The 19,979-nt window shown below is 53.8% G+C and overlaps 1 protein-coding gene across 2 annotated transcripts in view; it reads right to left on the minus strand.

Annotated features, from left to right (window-relative positions):
• Positions 1-19,979, minus strand: part of LOC135823227 (uncharacterized) — a 37,019-nt gene that overhangs the window by 12,979 nt on the left and 4,061 nt on the right. For both annotated transcript variants that reach the window (XM_065336073.1, XM_065336072.1), the window contains exons 5-12: positions 19,788-19,941; positions 19,236-19,360; positions 18,767-18,944; positions 17,987-18,089; positions 17,073-17,334; positions 15,577-15,814; positions 2,701-14,615; positions 1,128-1,249 (exon numbers count right to left, since the gene is read on the minus strand). In XM_065336073.1, coding sequence (XP_065192145.1) covers positions 1,128-1,249; positions 2,701-14,615; positions 15,577-15,814; positions 17,073-17,334; positions 17,987-18,089; positions 18,767-18,944; positions 19,236-19,360; positions 19,788-19,941 — 13,097 coding nt within the window. The remainder of the gene's footprint in view (positions 1-1,127; positions 1,250-2,700; positions 14,616-15,576; positions 15,815-17,072; positions 17,335-17,986; positions 18,090-18,766; positions 18,945-19,235; positions 19,361-19,787; positions 19,942-19,979) is intronic.

The raw sequence follows: 19,979 nt of genomic DNA on the forward strand, positions 1-19,979 counted from the left end.
CAGTGTAGAGTGTACCCAGTACTTTGCCCTTTTCACGTGCTGCAGCATCGGGATACTGGTCGCAAGGGCAGGCGCGTGACCCGTATGGGTTCCTGGGTGCCCAGAACCCCCCTTTTTTGCTCAAAATGCAGGATTTTGCTTCATTTTTTGAAAATTTTCACGGGGGAGGCCCCCCCGGAACCCCGCCTTGAATGGCACCGGCGCACGCGCCTGCATGGGCGCATACCCACTTTGATTCGGCTCCACGGTCTACACATTTTACACGTGGAAATATGGACCAGTTGCTCACTGTAGTTTACCTACCTTTTAGTAGCACTTTGTGTTCGAAACATGTGCACATACAGAACGTTCCAGCACCTTGAAATATGCTGCAGTCACCCCTCGTTGACCCAGCTTTATGTGCTCTGGATGGCAGTCGTGAGTCAGTCAAGTGAGAATTCAAGTCGGCAGGAAAAGCGCGAGCTCCCACGTAGGGAGCAACACACGATTCTTTATGAACCAGCAGCTCCAATAGACCATCAGAACTTTCAGTAATCAACATGTCCCATTTATGTCCACTGCACCAATACATCAGATTTGTTAACCCAGCCCCCTGCCCAATTCAGCACAGTGTCCATAGCACACATAGTGCTGGGTTATAAAGGGACTACTGCACATGGATCACAATGGATGGCGGCAGATAATCTGAAGGAGTCGCCACAACTGCCGGATATTGACATACTGTAAATATACAAAATTTCGGCGCTGCACAATTTCGGCACTTCACGATTTTTGACATTTCGGCGGCGATTTATTTTCGGCGTGAGGTAGAGTGCATGGTATAGTGCAACAGATGCTGTGAAAAATTTCATCGGTGTTTTAATTTAGGCGTTTTGGGTCGGTGCCGAATATAGCCGAAATTAAATAGCTGCCGAAAATTTGTATATTTTACAGTACATAATATCGGACAAAGCTAGAGAACAGCAGCGGAAGCATGTATAGCACGGCTGTGCATGTTGTACGCGTATCTGTGTTATTATTATTATTACTGCACATGAGGAACTATTCTAGTGTAAAATGAATCTTCAGAGACCCCTCGTATTATACGCTTGACACGTGTGTGCATGTGCCTGTGGAAAAGATATTACCATCGCGGATGACATCAATGTGGTATCCCAGCGATGCTAGCACGGACTTCCTGGTTGTTACAAGCATCTGAACCTGCGGCAGTGTGAGGGCATTGCCCGCGACGCTGAAGAGGATCTCGGAGCTGCAAACAACACACCAAAACCACGGCAAGAGACATGCATGTATGAGCCGCGTGCTATGTCAAGCAATATCCTGTCCATCGCATCACAAACTAATGAAGTCAGCACGATCGATTGTAGAGGTTATGTGAATGACATCATGATACTGATACAATGACATCATGATAATCATGATGATGTCATTGTATATTGTATACTTTGTATGGAGTGGCAACATGCCACTGCATATACACTGTGGTATCTCAAATAACTGTACTCGCATAACCTCTGCTGCAAGCCTGTAAGCAGTATTCTGAGTTGTTCGTTTGATCATGATGATGACCTAGGCGAAGAAGAAAAGGAGGGTCCTGGGCTGCCGTAGCTTTCTCGGTATTATTAATTTTCATCGTATCTCACTTGACTGTTTGTGGCATAGACCGACCCAATCAACACTCTTCCAGTTTGAACCAGTAGTGCATTGCTGCACAGAATTTGACCTTTGAACTGATGTAGTAGCAATACTCTCAATTTGACCTTTGAAATGATGTAGTAGCAATCCTCTCAATTTGACCTTTGAACCGACCCCATATCCATGTACATCTATCCAAGTACATCAGGTCCCGGTGACTGTGATAAGTACATCAGGTCCCGGTGACTGTGATAAGTACATCAGGTCCCCGGTGACTGTGATAAGTACATCAGGTCCCCGGTGACTGTGATAAGTACATCAGGTCCCGGTGACTGTGATAAGTACATCAGGTCCACTGTGATAAGTACATCAGGTCCACTGTGATAAGTACATCAGGTCCACTGTGATAAGTACATCAGGTCCACTGTGATAAGTACATCAGGTCCACTGTGATAAGTACATCAGGTCCACTGTGATAAGTACATCAGGTCCACTGTGATAAGTACATCAGGTCCACTGTGATCAGTACATCAGGTCCACTGTGATAAGTACATCAGGTCCCCGGTGACTGTGATAAGTACATCAGGTCCCGGTGACTGTGATAAGTACATCAGGTCCCGGTGACTGTGATAAGTACATCAGGTCCACTGTGATAAGTACATCAGGTCCACTGTGATAAGTACATCAGATCCACTGTGATAAGTACATCAGGTCCCGGTGACTGTGATAACGTTAATTGACTTATAGAGCCACACAGGGTATACAGGGTATGCTAGTATTCGCAAGAGGCCGGTCAAGTACTGTCCGTGTGACAGGCACGCAAGATACGATTAATGAAACTTTGCCCTGCACGTGTGCAGTAATGGTTCCAATATCTGACAGAGTGCTGGTGGTGTTCCCGTAGATGTGGGCCAGCACTGCGTGCACCCGTGCAAGGGCAATATTACGGTAATTATTTTCATAAACACATGTATGGACTCGGTCCTTGGTCCTTTTCCTTTTCTATAAAACACATATGTACTATGCGTTCATGCAGTCAAACACCATTCAACCTCCTTGTCTTACCGTGTTGTGTTGACGGGTTCGATGCGCAGGACACTGATGCTGTGCAATAGCGCTACGAACATGTGCTGCTTGAAACTATCGTTGCTTTGACGCAAGTCGCTTGCTGAGCGCTCCACGACTGCAGTGAAGACATGGTCATACTCGTAGCGAATGCGGTACGGAATCGGCTTCAAACCGGCAGTTGGCTGTGTTCTTGTCGCCCTGTCCTCGCTGTTCAGCACCTCAAACTCGACCGTCCGAGCGGCAGACGAGACGCTCGTTGATGCGACCACCGAGGTGAGTGAGCGTTGGGCGGCTGCTCGAATGGGCACAACGCCCTCGGCAGCGGTCGTGACACCATCCCATGCGAGCACGGTGACGGGATCGGGGCGACCGTAGAAGTTAGCTTGTGGCAAGAACCGGAGCCGTGCCCGTTGATCGACAAACACGCTTACGTTACCCGTGGTGCCGGGAAGCACCCGGTCAATATAGTACCACGTGGAGAGCGTACCGTGCGGGGAAATCTGCCAACGACCGCTTTCATCCGGTAACTGAAAGGTGACAACTAGGCCTGGTTGATAGCCAGCCTGTGCGGACATCAAACGACTGGCAATGATCGAGTTGACACGCCGCACCTGATCAAAGTAGTCAGAGAGGTTCCCGGCACTGACCAACAGCTGGTCAACACCGACGGGCAGGTACGGGATGTGGGAGTCATTCCCGCGCTGTGTCCAGCGCTTCAGGATGGGACCGGTAAGAAGTGTTGCCATTGGCGTTCCGTCATTCAGGTAGGCAGGTGTATCCTCTACGAGATCAACCAATGTCAGCGAGGAGTTGAACAAGGACGGGAACTCAATGGCCGGTTGAATGATGGCGATGATGAATGCAGTGCCAGCACTGAAAGCACTGGCGCCACCCGTAGTTAGTGGATCCACGGTTACGACTTGACCTGTGCTCGCCAAACTGCCATTGCCTACTGGATGCTGCAGCCCAGCCATGCTGCCGTCGTACGCGTACGCCTTGAACCAGACGGCGCCGATGGCGGCGGTACTGGCTACGGGTCGTATGCGAGTCATGGGACCGAGCAGCAGTGCATGTCGTGTAGATACGTGCTGTGGTATGTCCATCCATGCCGACGGACGGCAGTCGGATGGCTCTAGCGGAGAGGAAACACACTCGGCGTACTGCCAGCCAGTCTCATTGTCAGCACCTGTCCCTACCACTGCTAGGCCAAGAATATCTGAATCGCTGTCGTTGGCAAACGGTTGGCCATTGAAGCCGTTGGCAAGTAACTCGGACACCCAGACACCTTCGTTTAGCAACAGCTGCGAAATCAGGTCTGCGTAATCGTCCCTGCGCACTTCCCCGACGTACAGCAGGTCTGTGTTGAGGACGGGCGATGAGTTTGGTGTCGGTGTGACGGACGGCGGCTCGGTCGTCATCAGCACGCACGGCACGGACGCGTTGATGCACGAGCGTGTGTAGTTGCAGTACACCAGTGCAGTGCTGTCACAGCATTCGCCCATGTCCAGCGTACAAACCCCGGTCTTGGGGCACTCCAGCAGCGGAGCGCGGCACTGCACGCACGGATCGGGCACGTTGACGTTGATACAGCGGTCACGCAGTGAGCAGAATACCATGCTGGCGGCGGTGCACGATCGGCCGACCGACGACATCAGGACTGCGGCATTCCTGCACGTACGCACGCCGCCGTCCGCTTCGACGAGAGCCTGGTCGACGAGGCACGTCGTTGCGGATGACGAGTTGTCACACGTCGTGTGCGTGTCCAGGGGCAGACAGCGCGCGGTGGGCTGGCACAGCGAGTGCGTCGTGTGACAGCGCGTCTGTTCGCACGGCTGCTCGAGCGGCATGCACGTACCGTTGGTGGAGTTAGCCGCAGCACACACCCAGTGGGTTGACTGCGAAGAGCAGTAGAGATACGCGCATGCCTTGCCGCTGAGAATCGGCAGCCACCCGGCAGAACATGCTCCGCACTGTCCTGGCGATGATGTAGTCATATTGTCTGAAGTCGCATTGTCGTACTGCGAACAGTCTGCGGCCGGCTGTGTCAGGTAGCAGAGGTGGGGCAAGCAGAAGTTCCCGCTGAAGTCGAAATTGACGTCAACAAGTGCGTACGTGACCAGCTGTCCGTCAGACGCGGCGATCGTGACGTTGTAGCGGGTGTTGGCATCCAGTCCTGGTTGTGCAGTGACAGACACATGTCCCGTTACGGCGTCGATACTCAACAACCCATCGTCATTGCCGGCCGAAATGCTATACATTACATTGCCATAGAATTCATCAGCGTCAGAGGCGTTCACCATGGCAACCACATAGCCAGCGGGCAGGTAGCGACTCATGTTGAGTGTTTCAGGTACGGCAATGAACCAGGGATAATTGTCGTTTTCGTCCACCACCTCAATGCGGATGCGCTGGCGAGTGGATCGCCGATGAACATACCCATGATCCAGCGCGAACACCTCGATATCATAGCTTGTGGCAATCTCATGGTCCAGCGACTCCTGCAGGATTAGCTCGCCACTGGTGGCGTTTACCAGGAATAAGTCCTGGCCGTTCGGTGCCAGTGCGTTGCGTGAGATGGCGTAGCTCAGGTATGCTGTGTCCGGGTCACGGGCCACCAGGCGTGTCACGACGCTGCCAACCGCGGCGAGTTCGGGCACGAAGAACGTGTAGTTGGTCTTTTCGAACACCGGGTTGTGGTTGTTCTCGTCGGCAATGCGCAGAGTGATCACTGCGGTGGAGTGGAGTCTGGGACTGCCGCGGTCAGTGGCCGTGATACTAACATTAACAGATTGTACATCGCTGTAGCTTAGCTGCTGGGTGAGGATCAACGCACCGGACAGTTCGTCCACGGTAAGGCTGGAGAGAACATGCGCCGGCGCGGCTAACGCGTAGCGTATCAGGGCGTCACTGCCGTCGGCGTCGGTGGCCGCGAACACTCCCAACACCGCCGGGGTGGCGATGGTCTCGCTTACATCAACGGTGAACAGCGACTGCGAAAACTCCGGCGCATTACGGTTAACCGGCACGATAGTGATGTAGACGGCAGCGGATGCTATCTGCGAGGCTGGAGTTCCGTAGTCTCCGGCTACGACTGTCAGTACGACGGAACTGACGGAAGACGCGTTAAGATCGGCAGTGGTTGTAATGGCACCGGTTGACGTATTAACAGCGAACAAGCCTGGAGCGCTGGTGTGCTTCACAGCATAGAATATCATACCGTTGTAGCCACTGTCCGGGTCAGTGTTGTTGGTCATCAGTACGCGGTGGCCAATCGGAACGTCTTCGTGCACGGACACGTGATACCTGGCGGACGGGAACGACGGTGAGTTGTCATTGGTATCGGCAATGGCAATGTCTACAGTTGTGAACGTCATCAAGGGCTTGCTGCTCGCATAGTTTGTGGCTGAAACATTCAGCACAACATTGCTTGCCATTTCATGGTCAACAAGAGTATACGTGGACAGCTTGCCGCTACGCTGATCGATGGTGAACCAGTTGAGGTGGTTTCCGGACACAATGCTGTACGCCACTGACGATTCCGTTGCAGAGAGATCCCCGTCGTGACTTTCCAGTGTCAACACGGACCGGCCTGGGAACGACAGTTCCGAGACTGATACCCGATACTGGCTGGCCACGAACGTTGGTGCAAACTCATTGACGTCGCGCACCTGAACTCGGACAGCCACACTCGCCAGTTCGCCTTGGTTGGAGTCCAGAGCAGCAACAATCAGGATATGAACCTGCTGTGCTTCGTAGTCCAAGCTACCGCCAAGCATGATATCGCCTGACGAGGAAATCGCGAACAACTGCTTGTCATTTCCATGCTGTACAGAGTAGCCTGCAGCGGACGGCATCCGCACTGTCCCGACGGCACCGGTTGGGACTGCATCCTCGTCCACCGAGAACGTATACGAGGGCAGATCGAACGCGAGTGATTGACTAGACACTATGCTTAAGTGGACGAGTTGACAGGTGCTGAGCTCCCCATCGGACGCGCAGACTCCAGCAGTGAGTATTGTGTCGGCAACGTTGACTAACAATGCGCTTACGGACAGTGCGCCGGTACGCGAGTCTGCGGACAACAACGATGGCACAGTGCTGTTGGAGAGCGTCGGGTCGAGGCTGTACGCCAAGCCTGGCGAGGCACCGGCTGGAAAGTCACTGTCCTCCGCGGCCGCAAACGCCACTTGTGCACCTACGATGGTGGACGCGTACACCGACACGGACTGCGTTGCAGTGACGAACCGTGGCCGATTGGTGTTTGGGTGTCGAACGGTCACAGTCAACACGGCTCGGTCAGATTGCGTTGGCACACCCCCATCTTGCACACCAATGCTGAGCTGGAAGAGGCGATCCATGTCAGTCAGAGCGCGTGTAGTACTTACCACCCCGGACTGTGGGTCGATGGTGAACAGTGCCCATGCATTGCCAGTCAGTATAGAAAACTGCAGCTGTGCATTTACACCGGTGTCCAAGTCCTGCGCCGTGACGGTCGAGACGACCGAACTCGCCGTGGCATTGCTGAGCAGTGTCACCCGCAGACCGGCCACTCCTTGGCTGATGACTGGCCGTTCGTCATTGACGTCGGTGACCGATAGTCTCACGACTTGACTGGCAGTGTTGGATGGGACACCGGAGTCCTCGGCAGTGACCGTAAGTTCGTAGACGGCCTGCCGCTCTCTATCCAGCAAGGATACCAGCGACAATGTACCTGTCTGCTCGTTGATGGAGAAATGTCCTTTAGAGTTTCCAGCGGAAAGGTAGAACCGCAGCCGGGCATTGGTTGTCGAGTCGGCATCCGTAGCATGGATATTTGTTATCGTTGCGTAGAGTGGCGTGGTCTCCGGAACGGTGACATTGATCTGAGACGCAGCAAATACGGGCGAATTGTCGTTCAAGTCGACGACGGTGACGACTAGGAATGCCGTAGCACTGCGCGTCACTGCTCCCATGTCTTCCACCAGCACGGTCACGTTGTAGCGCTGCGTTCTCTCGTAGTCCAGTGCATTCCGTACGGTGACAAGACCCGTCGTGTTGTCTATGTGGAAGTCGCCGCCGGTGTTTCCGGCCGCGAGGGTGTACTCGAGCCGGGCATTGTGCGTACTATCGGCATCCGATGCCAGGATTTGCAACGACCATCCACTTAGCGTGTTCTCATCGATCACGGCCGTGTAGCCGCTTGGCGAGTCAAATCGCGGCGTGTTGTCGTTGACATCGGCGATTGTGATGTTGACGGACGCAGTCTGTGACAGCGACGGCGATCCAGCGTCATGCACGATGACCTCGAGATGGTATTCAGCCTGTGTCTCATAGTCCACCCGCACCCACAGTGAGATCTGGCCGGCTGTCGTGTTGATTTCAAACGCAGCGGAGTCATTGCTTGGAATCAGGGCGTAGCTGAGCACAGCATTGCTTCCGTCGTCCTTATCGACGGCCTCCACCCTAAACACATCAGATCCGATGGGCAGGCTTTCAGGGATAGTTTGATTGTAGAACTCGGGTCTGACAAAGCTTGGCCGTTCGTCGTTCTCGTCCAGGATTGTCACGACGACGACTGCTGACGAGAGCGGTGATCTCAACGGCAGACCGTCCTCGGCCACGATGTGCAGCTCGTGAAGACCGCTGACTTCACGATCCAGCGGGCGCAGTGTGGTAATGTTGCCAGTGTGCTTGTTGATGGCAAAGCCGTCCGCACTGCTGTCGTTGTGCAGGCTGAACGTAACGTTGTTCAGATCCAGATCAGTAGCCTCCACTTGCCCGACTGCAGACCCCGCTGGCAGGTTCTCGCCAACTGAGAACCCATACTCCGGTTGCCTGAAGATCGGGTAGTGATCATTCTCATCCAGAACGTATACCGTCACGTTCGCACGGCCCCGGAGACTGGGACTGCCTCCGTCCGTTGCTACCACCATGAAGTCGAACACGGCCTGCGTCTCTCGGTCAAGGGCCCGAGAGAGCGAGACGAGTCCCGACGTGGAGTTGATGATGAACGGAGAGACGCCCGACGCGTCAATACTCAACCTGACCTGATTGTTTGGTAACGTGATATCGCCGTCGGTGGCCGTGATTCGGAACACGGACCGATTGCCCAGGCCGCCTTCCTTGACGGAAAACTGAAACAGCGGGGACGTAAAGACCGGATTCACATCATTTACGTCAACCACCATGATCGTGAGCTGGGTGACCGTGGACAGGCGATCCTCCGGTTTCACTGCGTCGTCGGTTGCCGTGACGTTCACGACATACATGTGCTGTATCTCGGCATTGAGCATACTGGTAAGGTAGACTGTACCATTGTCCGCCGCAATGCTGAACGGCGACGACGAGGTGACACCGGACGCGAAGGAGAAGTGGAAAATCCCGTTGGATCCCACGTCGGCGTCGGTCACCATGAAGCGCAGCAGGGCGAGGCCGAGCGGTGCGTCTTCGCGGACATGCACCACGTGTGTTGCGTTGCTGAACGCCGGAGAGTTGTCATTGACGTCCGTGACGGTGACGGTGACGATTGCGGTCGACGAGAGCCGCGGCGTGCCCAAGTCGTTTGCAACAACAACAAAGCTGTAGTGTTGCTGCCTCTCGCGGTCCAGGGCGCCAGAAATGAGAACGCTTCCATCAGCTGTGACATTGAATAGCGAACTGGAGCTGCTGTTCAGCGCATACCGGGCCTGGGCGTTCAACCCAATGTCCCTGTCGGTTGTCATCAACTGGAGGATGTCGGACCCGACTGCAACGTCTTCTGGCAGCGTCACGTTGTACTGCGTGGTGGTACTGGAACCGAGCACAAACTGCGGATGGTTGTCGTTTGCATCAGTGATGTTGACTGCCACGGGCACCGTAAAAGCTCGCGGTGGAACGCCTTTGTCAGTGGCAGTGACCGTGAACTGCCACAGGTCCGATATCTCTCGATCGAAGACGGCGGCAGAGGAGATTGTGCCACTGTCCGGGTCAACACTAAAAAGAGCTCCCGCTCCCGTGGTACTCAGTGAGTACACGAGCTCTGAGTTCAGCCCGATATCTTTGTCTGTGGCTGTCACTGTCATTATCGACTGCCCTGCCGCAAGGTTCTCACAGATCTCCCCTCCGTAATTTGCTTGACCGAACGCTGGTGTCTCGTCGTTCACATCACCGAGTGTGATGGACAGGCAAGTGGTTCCGTTACGTCGCGGACCGTCTGCACTGCTGTCCGTTGCCACGACTACAAGAACGTAGACTGGCACTGACTCACGATCCAGTAAAGCAGTGCTCGCGACGATTGCCGTAAGCGGATCGACCGAGAAATGCGATGCGCTCTGCCGTGCTACGATGCTGAACTGCATGTGGCACTGCACCGCCTTCGCCGCACACAGTTGCAGACACTCGGTCAAGTTCTGCGGACTGACGAGCGCATAGATTAGGTTCGCGTTGGCCCCGGCGTCGGCGTCAGAAGCCAGCACGGTCACGACAGGCGTGGAAACACTCGCATCCTCCGGCACTGACGCGTTGACATCGGCGCTGGGAAACACGGGTGAATTGTCGTTGTAGTCCAGCACTGTTACGATGGCCAGTGTGTCCGCTGATTTGCCACCCCCGTCCGTGGCTCGCACAGTAAAGACGTAGCGCGAGTAGCGTTCCCGATCCAGACTGCCTATCAAGAACACCGCCCCGGTGGTGGTATTCACGGAAAACTTGCTGGCCGCATCGTCAGACCCGGAAAAGATCGGCTGATAGGAGAGTACATTGCCATTTGACGTAGAGTCGGCGTCTGTGGCTGTCACCACAAACATGGCCGAGTTGATTGGCCAGGTCTCGATGACCGAGATGGTGTACGAGGCGTTCGCGAACACGGGCGCGTTGTCGTTTACATCCAGCAGGTGTATGCTGACCAGCGTGCTGGCGTTGAGCCGATATCCCGGTGGTGCCATGTCTTGGGCCAGAACTGTCAGGTTGTAAGACTTGACCGTCTCAAAGTCCAGACTTTGGTTGACCACTATGGCGCCGGTCAGCGGACCAATGCGGAAGTGACCGAGCGCGTTGCCGGACTGGATTGAGTAGGAGGCGGTGGCGTTTTCGGCTAAGTCGCGGTCAGTCGTGTTTACCCGCAGCACCTGGAAACCAATTCCACTGGACTCAGGGATGGACACAGTATACGGTACACCTACAAACACAGGCGCAAACTCATTGACGTCCAGCAGCTCGACACTGACCGTGACGTTCTGCACCTGGCGGGGAATTCCCTGATCAAATGCCTCGACGATGAGGTCGTAACGAGTCATGAGCTCGCGGTCCAAGGAGCTACTGGTCGTGATCCACCCGGAGGTGACGTTGACAGAGAAGACCGTGCCTGGATTGCCACCAACGATTGCGTACTTGACATCGCGATGAGGGAAATGCACGTCAATATCCATGGCCGTCACGTGAACAATGGGCGTGCCTATTGGCGCATCCTCACTCACGTTGGCTCTGTAGCTCGACTGCCCAAACATCGGTCGGTTGTCGTTGTTGTCCAGGACGGTCACGTAAACTCTGACATCAGTGTGCAGACCTCCACCGTCGGTGGCGCGAACAACAATTTCATATCCTGAGCGCGTCTCGACGTCCAGCTTCCGGAGCAGGGTAATCTCGCCGCTCGTGTTACACATTCCAAAATGTCCGTCTAGATCAGTGCTGATAATGCCGTACGTCACGTAACCGTTCAGGATGGTGGAGCGTTGGTTGGCAGGGTCCGCGCTCAGATCAATCTGGTCCAGGTCAGTCGCGTGCACGGTTACAAGCGTGGAGCCTAGCGTAGCGTTCTCGTGCACGCTCACGGCGTACGAGGGCCTTTCGAATACTGGATAGTTGTCGTTGATGTCGATGACTCTGATGCTGAGGCTAGCCGTGGCTTGCATGCCGGGATTACCACCGTCCTGCGCAACAATCCTGAGAAAGTACTCCCGGTGCTGTTCCCAGTCTAGGCTGCCCGCCTGAAACACTTGACCAGACTTGCTATCGATCCGGAAAGTGTGATAGTCAAAGTTACCTCCGCCGGCTGCCCGATCATCGATCAGGCCGTACGTCAGGTGGCCGCTGCTGCCAACGTCCGCGTCGGTTGCGACTGCCGTCACAATAGGCGCCGTAAGAGATAGAGTGTTGTTCTCTAACAACGACACAGCGTACGCACTGGGCGCGAATATCGGCTGATTGTCATTAGCCTCTGTTAGTATGAATGTGAGTGTGGCTGTATCGGACTTGATGGTGCGCCCGCCATAATTCGATGCGGTGAGGTCCAGCGAGTAGTTTTTCGCTCCAGTGTCGTAGTCTAATGACGTTCCCAAACGCACGTCGCCGGCGAAGTCGATAACAAATATGTTCTGTTGCGGTTTGGGCGCCTCCCACGCGACAATGTTGTTGGCGGAGACCGTGTCTCGATCCTCCGCTCTCATCTTAGTAATGAATGTTTGGTGACGCTCGGCAATTTCGGCGGCAATGGTGGACGCGCCCAGGACCGGCGCGTAATGGTTCACGTCGTTCGACACCGTTATCCTCACCTGTGTGTACTGCGTGACCTGCGTTGCCGTGTCGACCAGGCGCAGCACAATGTGGTAGTAGGACTGGCGCCTGACGTCCAGTCCACCGTTGACAACCACTTGTTTGCTGGACGTCACCGCCTGGAAGTCAGTGACGCCGGCAGTGTCGATTGCCAGGGCGTAGCTGCCGGAGCCCGAAATCGAGATCGGCGCGGCCCTGGTCGTCGTTGTCTCTGGAATGGTGGACGTGATGTCGATGGCGTCGAACCGCGGCCCGCTGGACAGATTTTGCACGAAGAATGTGACCGAGGCCGTTGCGGTGTGCAGGCCATCACTGACGCTGAGCTGCAGAGTCAGGGTCTGACCAAGCAGCGTGCTGGCGTCCACCGATAGAAGCAGGCGAGCAACGCCACCCACCTGGGTCAGTGTCATGGATGAGGCCGCAGTGCCACCCGTGACCGTGTAGTGCAACTGCGAGCTGGCGTCAGCGTCCACCGCCTTGACGATGAACGCATCGTCGCCCTGCGTGCGCACCGACTGGATTGTCTGGCGGTACGTCTGCGGGCTGAACACGGGCGGGTTGTCGTTGGCATCCTGCACCATGAGGTACAGAGAACCGCTGCCACTGAGCGCCGGACTGCCACCATCATACATGTGAATATACACGCTGTACAGATCTCTCGTCTCGGCGTCGACATTGCCCTGCAGTAGTATGGCGCCGGTACTCGATTCCACCCTGAACAGCCCCTCGTCGTTACCGCCGGCAATAGAAAAGGTGACACGTCCATTAGGTCCCTTGTCGCCGTCTACGTACGGCACATACCCGACGATGTCACCCACCGTCAGAGTCTCGTTGATGTGTACGGTTGGCAACACACTCGGCAAATGCGGCCGGTTGTCGTTCAGATCCAGAACGGCAATGGTCACGATGACAGTGTCTGTAGCCGGCGCTGAGGACGCACTATTGTTAGCCACAACGGTCAGGCGGTACACCTCCTGCTGTTCTCGGTCGAGCGCCTTGACGGTGTGCACAACACCACTCGACGCGCTCACGGCAAACCGGCCAGCGCTGTTCCCGGCCGTGATACTATACGTCACCAAACTGTTGTCGCCGATGTCGGGATCCACAGCGTGGACACGCGCCACCACCGTTCCCCCTGCCGTGTTTTCCGTAATGGTGGCGTTGTACGACGCGTTCACAAACTTCGGCGGCGAGTCGTTGACGTCGGCGATGGTGACCTCGAGGCGAGACACTGTGCTCAGCGGAGGCACGCCACTATCGGTGATAGTCACGGTCAGATTGTAGATATCCACGGTCTCTCGGTCCAGAATGCCGTTAACGCTCACCAGGCCCGACTTGGGGTCGACCGAGAACGGGGCTGGGTCGGTCGCCGTCGCTATCAGTGCGAACGTCAACTCGCCGTTACTAGTAGCGTCCAGGTCGGTGGCGTTCAGCTGTACGACGCCGGAGTTGTTCTTGGCGTCCTCGGGCACGGTGACCGTGTACACTGGACTGCTGAACACCGGGTGATTGTCGTTGACGTCGATCACCTTCAGTGTAGCGTTGGTGGTGCTGGACAGCGGCGGAATGCCGCGGTCTTCGGCACGCACCACAATGTAGTAGGTGTGCTGCACCTCGTAGTCGAGCGCGCGCATGAGCGTGATCTCGCCGGTGCGCGGGTCGATGCGAACGGCGTGGCGAGTGTCGTCGTCGACGATACTGTACCAGACGGTGCTGTTGTGCAGGTCGGGATCCGTGGCGTTCACGTACCCGGCGCTGTTGCCCTGCATGCCGGCCTCGGCAATGCTCACCACATGAGGCCCGGGGCCAAAGTCGGGCGGCGAGTCATTCACATCGTCGAGCGTGATTACGACGCTCGCCGTGCCGGTTAGGCTGGGCGAGGCCGTGTTGATGGCACCAACCGTCAGATTCACAACGGCCAGCGTCTCGCGGTCCAGCGGCCGCTTGTTGCGCAGGCTTCCTGTGAGCGGGTCGATTGCAAACCAGTCGCGCGCGTCGCCGGCCAGGATCTGGTAGCGCAGCACTCGGTGGGCGACATCAACATCGGCATCGCTGGCCGTGACCGTCAGTATGGTGGTGTTGACGGGCACGTCCTCGCTCACAGTTGCACTGTACTGTGACTGGTTGAACATGGGCACCAGGTCATTGTAGTCACGTACGTCGACTTGCAGGGTGGCGTTGCTGGTGAACACGCCATCGCTCACCCACACGACGGCACGCAGACCGGGCAGAGTCTCGCGGTCGAGCCGTCGTACCAGCGTTACGTTCCCAGTGGCCGGTGACAGGTGGAGGTACCCTAGAGCCGCCGCACCACCACCACCGTTTGGTGTCTCCGTCATGTTGTACGTTAGAGTGTTGCCAACGTCAGCATCAGTGGCTGACAGACGGAATAAAACCGAATTCACCTGCAGAAGAAATACAGAAAAACATGCAGAACCGCTCTTACAAAATGGGGGGGGGGGGAGCAAACGTTTGCCTATAGAACGGTTCTTGCAAGAAATTTTCATTCGTTGAAATTAAAGTTTTAATTACATATATACATTGACTAGAGGTCTGAGACGTGTGTGAGAGGTGAAGGCAGTGAACTCAAGGTTTTGCGGAATTTTCGTGATTTTTGCTTCAGGAAAGGCAAGGAAGGAAAGGGCAAACAACCATTCAGAATTCAGACAAGCTTTTTAAGATCCCTGTCTACAGCTCGTGTCACATGTTCAGTAGAACTCCCCCTATCCGGGCAGGTTGAGACCGGGCACGGGCCGTAACTAGAAATTGCCCGCAACTCAGATCATATACTTTGTGTATGCAATAGGGTATCAACGAACACTTGTTTATGCCTATCAAAACTATTTGGTGCCAGAAAAGCCCAGTTTTATGACTACTGCTGTGTCGAAGAAAGGTGACAGGCGCACGGGAGTGCCCGGATCAGGGGAGTGCCCGGATCAGGGGAGTGCCCGGATCAGGGGAGTGCCCGGATCAGGGGAGTCCGGATTGGGGGGAGGTTTACTGTACTGTCTTTAGGACTAACACCAGAGGACAGTGGTATTTGTTTGCAAAACGGGAGTTCTTCATATCCATATTAATTGTTATACCCAATGAGCACACAGTGCCTGCTCATGTATATCCTGTCATACTGTATAATGCATGGCAAAATTTCAAGCGAATCCATCCTGACAACTCTCAGCTGGATAAGCACATCAGTGCCACTTCCACGTCCTTCCCAAACTCTCCCATCATGCCTTCGAACACCAGATTTATCCAATAGAGTTATGAATACTAGTTCTAGTTTTTCAAAAGCGAAAGTTTCTCATATCAGTGTTCTTGTTGTAACAATGTTTCACTCTATGTGCATCCCGGAGGCTGGCTGCTTACCAGTGTGGCCTCGGACACATTGTACACCAGCAGAGAGCTGCTGAACAGAGGTGCATTGTCGTTGATGTCCACAACGCTGACAGCAGCCCAAACCGTCGCAGTGAAGCCCGCAGCATCCGTCGCTTCCACCGCCAGCAGATACGCGGCAGTCATTTCTCGATCAAGCGCAGCAGCCACCCTGATATCACCACTGTTTGTGTCGACACTGAAATGTCCTTGTGCATTGCCAGCTACAAATCTGAAGAGCATACAGAAAGGTAGGAATACAGGAAGAGTCGTTGAGTCAGTTTGACGCATTCCAAAAATCACATCAAATACCTCAAGGGTGCGTTGGCCTGTCAGTGTCTGTGTGTGTGTGTGTGTGTGTGTGTGTTTGTTTGTTTTTGTTTTTTTTACAATGATCACAGCTCACAGGCAAAGACAAAAAATTGCATAGTGGGAGCATAGTGATGGTGAGGCTTTTTGCCCTCAGCCGACCTGAGGTCTCGACGTCATGGGGACATAAAACGCACCAAAAAAGAAGAAAAATGAAAGGAGTGACAGGTACATGATACGAAATGTTAGGAGGAGAGACAGTACATTAGAAGGAGGGGAATGATAAGAAAGACAGTGCTAGGAGAAGAAGGAGAGAAAAGAAGAACAGACGTTATTGGGAATAGTATGTGGAGCGGAATTTGGAAGTCATGGGGTGAGGCAGATATGATGCTGATGATCAGAGATGGTCATGTGCCCACGACCAGTCGTTGGTCTTCAAATAGCGGTTGGCTGCAACTTTGAAGTGTTGCAAGTTCTTGGTGCAGAAAGGACCAGAGAAGACTCCGGCGGGCAGCTGGTTCCAGACGGGGAGTGTGTGTGTGTGTGTGTGTGTGTGTGTGTGTGTGTGTGTGTGTGTGTGTGTGTGTGTGTGTGTGTGGGTGTGTGGGTGTGTGTGTGTGTTAACCATGGACTGCTTCTGGCTAGATTAACCCTTGTGTAATCAATGGTGCTAGTGAAGCTTACATGTATATCAGATCCACTCTGATTTAGCCACCCACACTAGTACCAAGTATTACCTTCACTGGGGGCAGGGGTACCTGCAGTTGGATCCCGGGACAGATACCCTGATGCCGTCAATCCTTTTTCTGCACCTTGTCCTTACCCACTTACTGAGGTGTGGTGAGCCCATAAGTGGGATCATTTCAAGTCCACCCTAGTTTGGGGATTTCAGGGGGTGTCGGCCGTTGAGTGGTTCAATGGCTAATTGAGTCATCTTTCCAAGATTCCTTTTGAGTCTCTCTCCCCTCTCCCGGGGAGACCCACGTGACCAGTTTTGGCAGTGAGCAAGTACAAGTACAAGTGTGTGTGTGTGTGTGTGTGTGTGTGTGTGTATGTGTGTGTGTGTGTGTGTGTATGCATGCGTGCGTGCACACGCGTGCATGTATGCGTATACAATGGATCCTGATAGAATGCTCCTGCTTAGTTGCCATCAGGTCACGTTGACCTGTACGAGTACGTACCGATATGTGGAGACAGCGTTGTCACCAACATCATCATCCAGTGCAGACACAGTCAGCACAAGCATGCCTAGACTGGCGTTCTCCATGATCGACGCGGTGTAGTTGGCGGTGAAGTATGGCGCCTGGTCGTTGATGTCCGTGACGTACAGAGTGAGATTGGCGCGGCCGGTCAGGCTCGGCACGCCTTGATCCGTGGCAGCTACGGTGATGGTGTATACCGCCTGTGCCTCGCGGTCCAGACCCTGATGAACCGATATCACACCTGACATGCATTGATGCATGAGAGGGATGAGCAGAAGAATGACACGGGAGCTGAATTAGGAATACACCGTACAGCGTAAAGATACCGACTGCATCAGTTGTATTTGTCGTTGAATGCCTGTACCGGCCATGCAATGAGTGCGTTCTATTCATTGAGGAGTTGCGGGGTGAACAGTGAGAAGAGTCACACACGGCACGGAGAACAACAAGATTTTCTCAGTGAAACAAACAAATACAGTGTCTGAAGACTTGATTTCCTCAGTGAAACAAACAAATACAGTGTCTGAAGACTTGATTTCCTCAGTGAAACAAACAAATACAGTGTCTGAAGACTTGATTTGCTCCGTGAAACAAACAAATACAGTGTCTGAAGACTTGATTTCCTCAGTGAAACAAACAAATACAGTGTCTGAAGACTTGATTTCCTCAGTGAAACAAACACAATACAGTGTCTGAAGACTTGATTTGCTCCGTGTTATGTGTACACTTCCTTCCGGGTGGGGATGGTGGCCGGGGTTTGGGATGGCTAGAATTTTCCGGCTAAATTTTCCGGCTATGCAGAGTTCAGCCAGTGTTGTTTGTCGTTTCGACAATCTAAAAATGGCTAGAATTTCCGGCTTGTTTTTTAAGATGTTCAAATTCCACTTGCTCACCGGTCAGTGGGTCGATGCTGAACAGACTCGATGGCCAATCGCCCGCATCCAACGCATAGGTAAAGCTGCCTCCGGCGCCAAGGTCAGGGTCCGTCGCATTGACCTGCATGGCACATGAGCAGAGCGGCACAAGGCACGAGAGTGTGAAACACTGCGGACGACGTGTACTCCGACACCGTTTCAAGTTCTGACGCCAGCATCAAGTAAGGTAAGGTATTGGCCAGAGAAATCCAACCTCATGAATAAAATAGTCCCGGGCGCTGGGCAGCACCAGCACTGCACATACTGCTCTGCCGGGCGCTACACAGTCCTAGCACTGCACATACTGCTCCTAGCACTGCACATACTGCTCTGCGCGCTCGAATGCGGCACTACTATGTTCATGAGGTTGGATTTCTCTGGCCAGAACTGTACATGTGCAGAGGTCAGGGAGAACGTATCGTGTCATTGCATCAACAACACATATGTTAGCAGTTGAAATACTGCTAACAGAGTCATCGATGCAAGACATAGAAAACGGAACATTCTCTAACACTGCTTGTAGATGTGAATAACCTACTAGTGGTGTGCGCATTGTGTGATCCTTATCACCAAGTCCATACTACCTCCAGGTCAGGTATTGCAGTCAACACTAATATAGACGGTCATTCGTTCCAGCGGGAAGAATTGCCACAATGCAGTTGACGACATTGCCACAATGCAGGACATGATCGCACACGTGTGTATGTTGCCAGATTCTCTTCAGTGTAGGTATGGGCCGCTCTAGGCGGGTCATCATACCTGGTAAATGGTCCGTGGCAATACGCTGCTCAGGTGCTCCTGCAGGTGAGTTGCCATGTTTGACGGAAACACCGGCGCTACGTCATTGACATCTGTCACCATCACGGTCAGGTTGGCCAGGGACGTCTTGGGAGGGAAGCCGCCGTCCTTTGCAACCACCCAGAACACATGCTGTGATCTGAGACAACGCAAAGCAAGGGTGTTATTCGCAAGAAGCAAGGAACAAAATACCGGGGTAAGCAGCATTCGGCCCAGCAAGGAAAAGACAGTGACACAAACTGCTTAAAAATCTGCACGGTTTTGCAATTGTGTGATGCCACTGTTCAATGGAATGAAACCCAGCGAAAATTAATTCCACTCTACTTCAAGGTAGTACAAATATCTGAAGGAAACTTCAAGAGCACACATTAAATGTTATATGACCGTACCTCACCATTGCAGTGTCCATACCATGCCTGCACATCCTTACCTGACATCTCTGTCCAGTGAAGTGGCCACAGACACAACTCCTGTCACACTGTCCACATCAAAGCTGCCTCCCAGCCGGAACAAGTCCGGATCTCCTCGTTGGATCTCATACCTTATCTCACCAATCTGCGAGTACCAGTAGAGACAAACAGAGAGGACACCCCATCAAGAACTATCTCCGTTGCTCACTCACTTTGCATTTAAATTATGCTGAACGGCCCGACAAAATGAACCGTTAGTCTGTCTGCATAATCAGCAGCCAGCCACTTGCCAACTGCATGACATTCTAGCGAACTGTCTTGCTACAGGTAACCAACTACACAGATAACATACCTGCCTGGAGTCTGCATCAGTGGCAGTGACTTGCAGTACTACACAGATAACATACCTGCCTGGAGTCTGCATCAGTGGCAGTGACTTGCAGTACTACACAGATAACATACCTGCCTGGAGTCTGCATCAGTGGCAGTGACTTGCAGTACTACACAGATAACATACCTGCCTGGAGTCTGCATCAGTGGCAGTGACTTGCAGTACTACACAGATAACATACCTGCCTGGAGTCTGCATCAGTGGCAGTGACTTGCAGTACGCTCGTTCCTATGGGCAGAGACTCGTTGACGGTGGCCGAGTAGACGACGGGACTGAACACGGGCGCGTTGGGATTCAGCTCGTGAACTTCCACGACCACTTTCACCGTAGTAGCCCTGCAAGCATTAACAGGAGGGGAAGATTTACACGGACA

The sequence above is a fragment of the Sycon ciliatum genome, chromosome 8 (genome assembly GCF_964019385.1).
Source record: "Sycon ciliatum chromosome 8, ocSycCili1.1, whole genome shotgun sequence".
Taxonomy (NCBI): domain Eukaryota; kingdom Metazoa; phylum Porifera; class Calcarea; order Leucosolenida; family Sycettidae; genus Sycon; species Sycon ciliatum.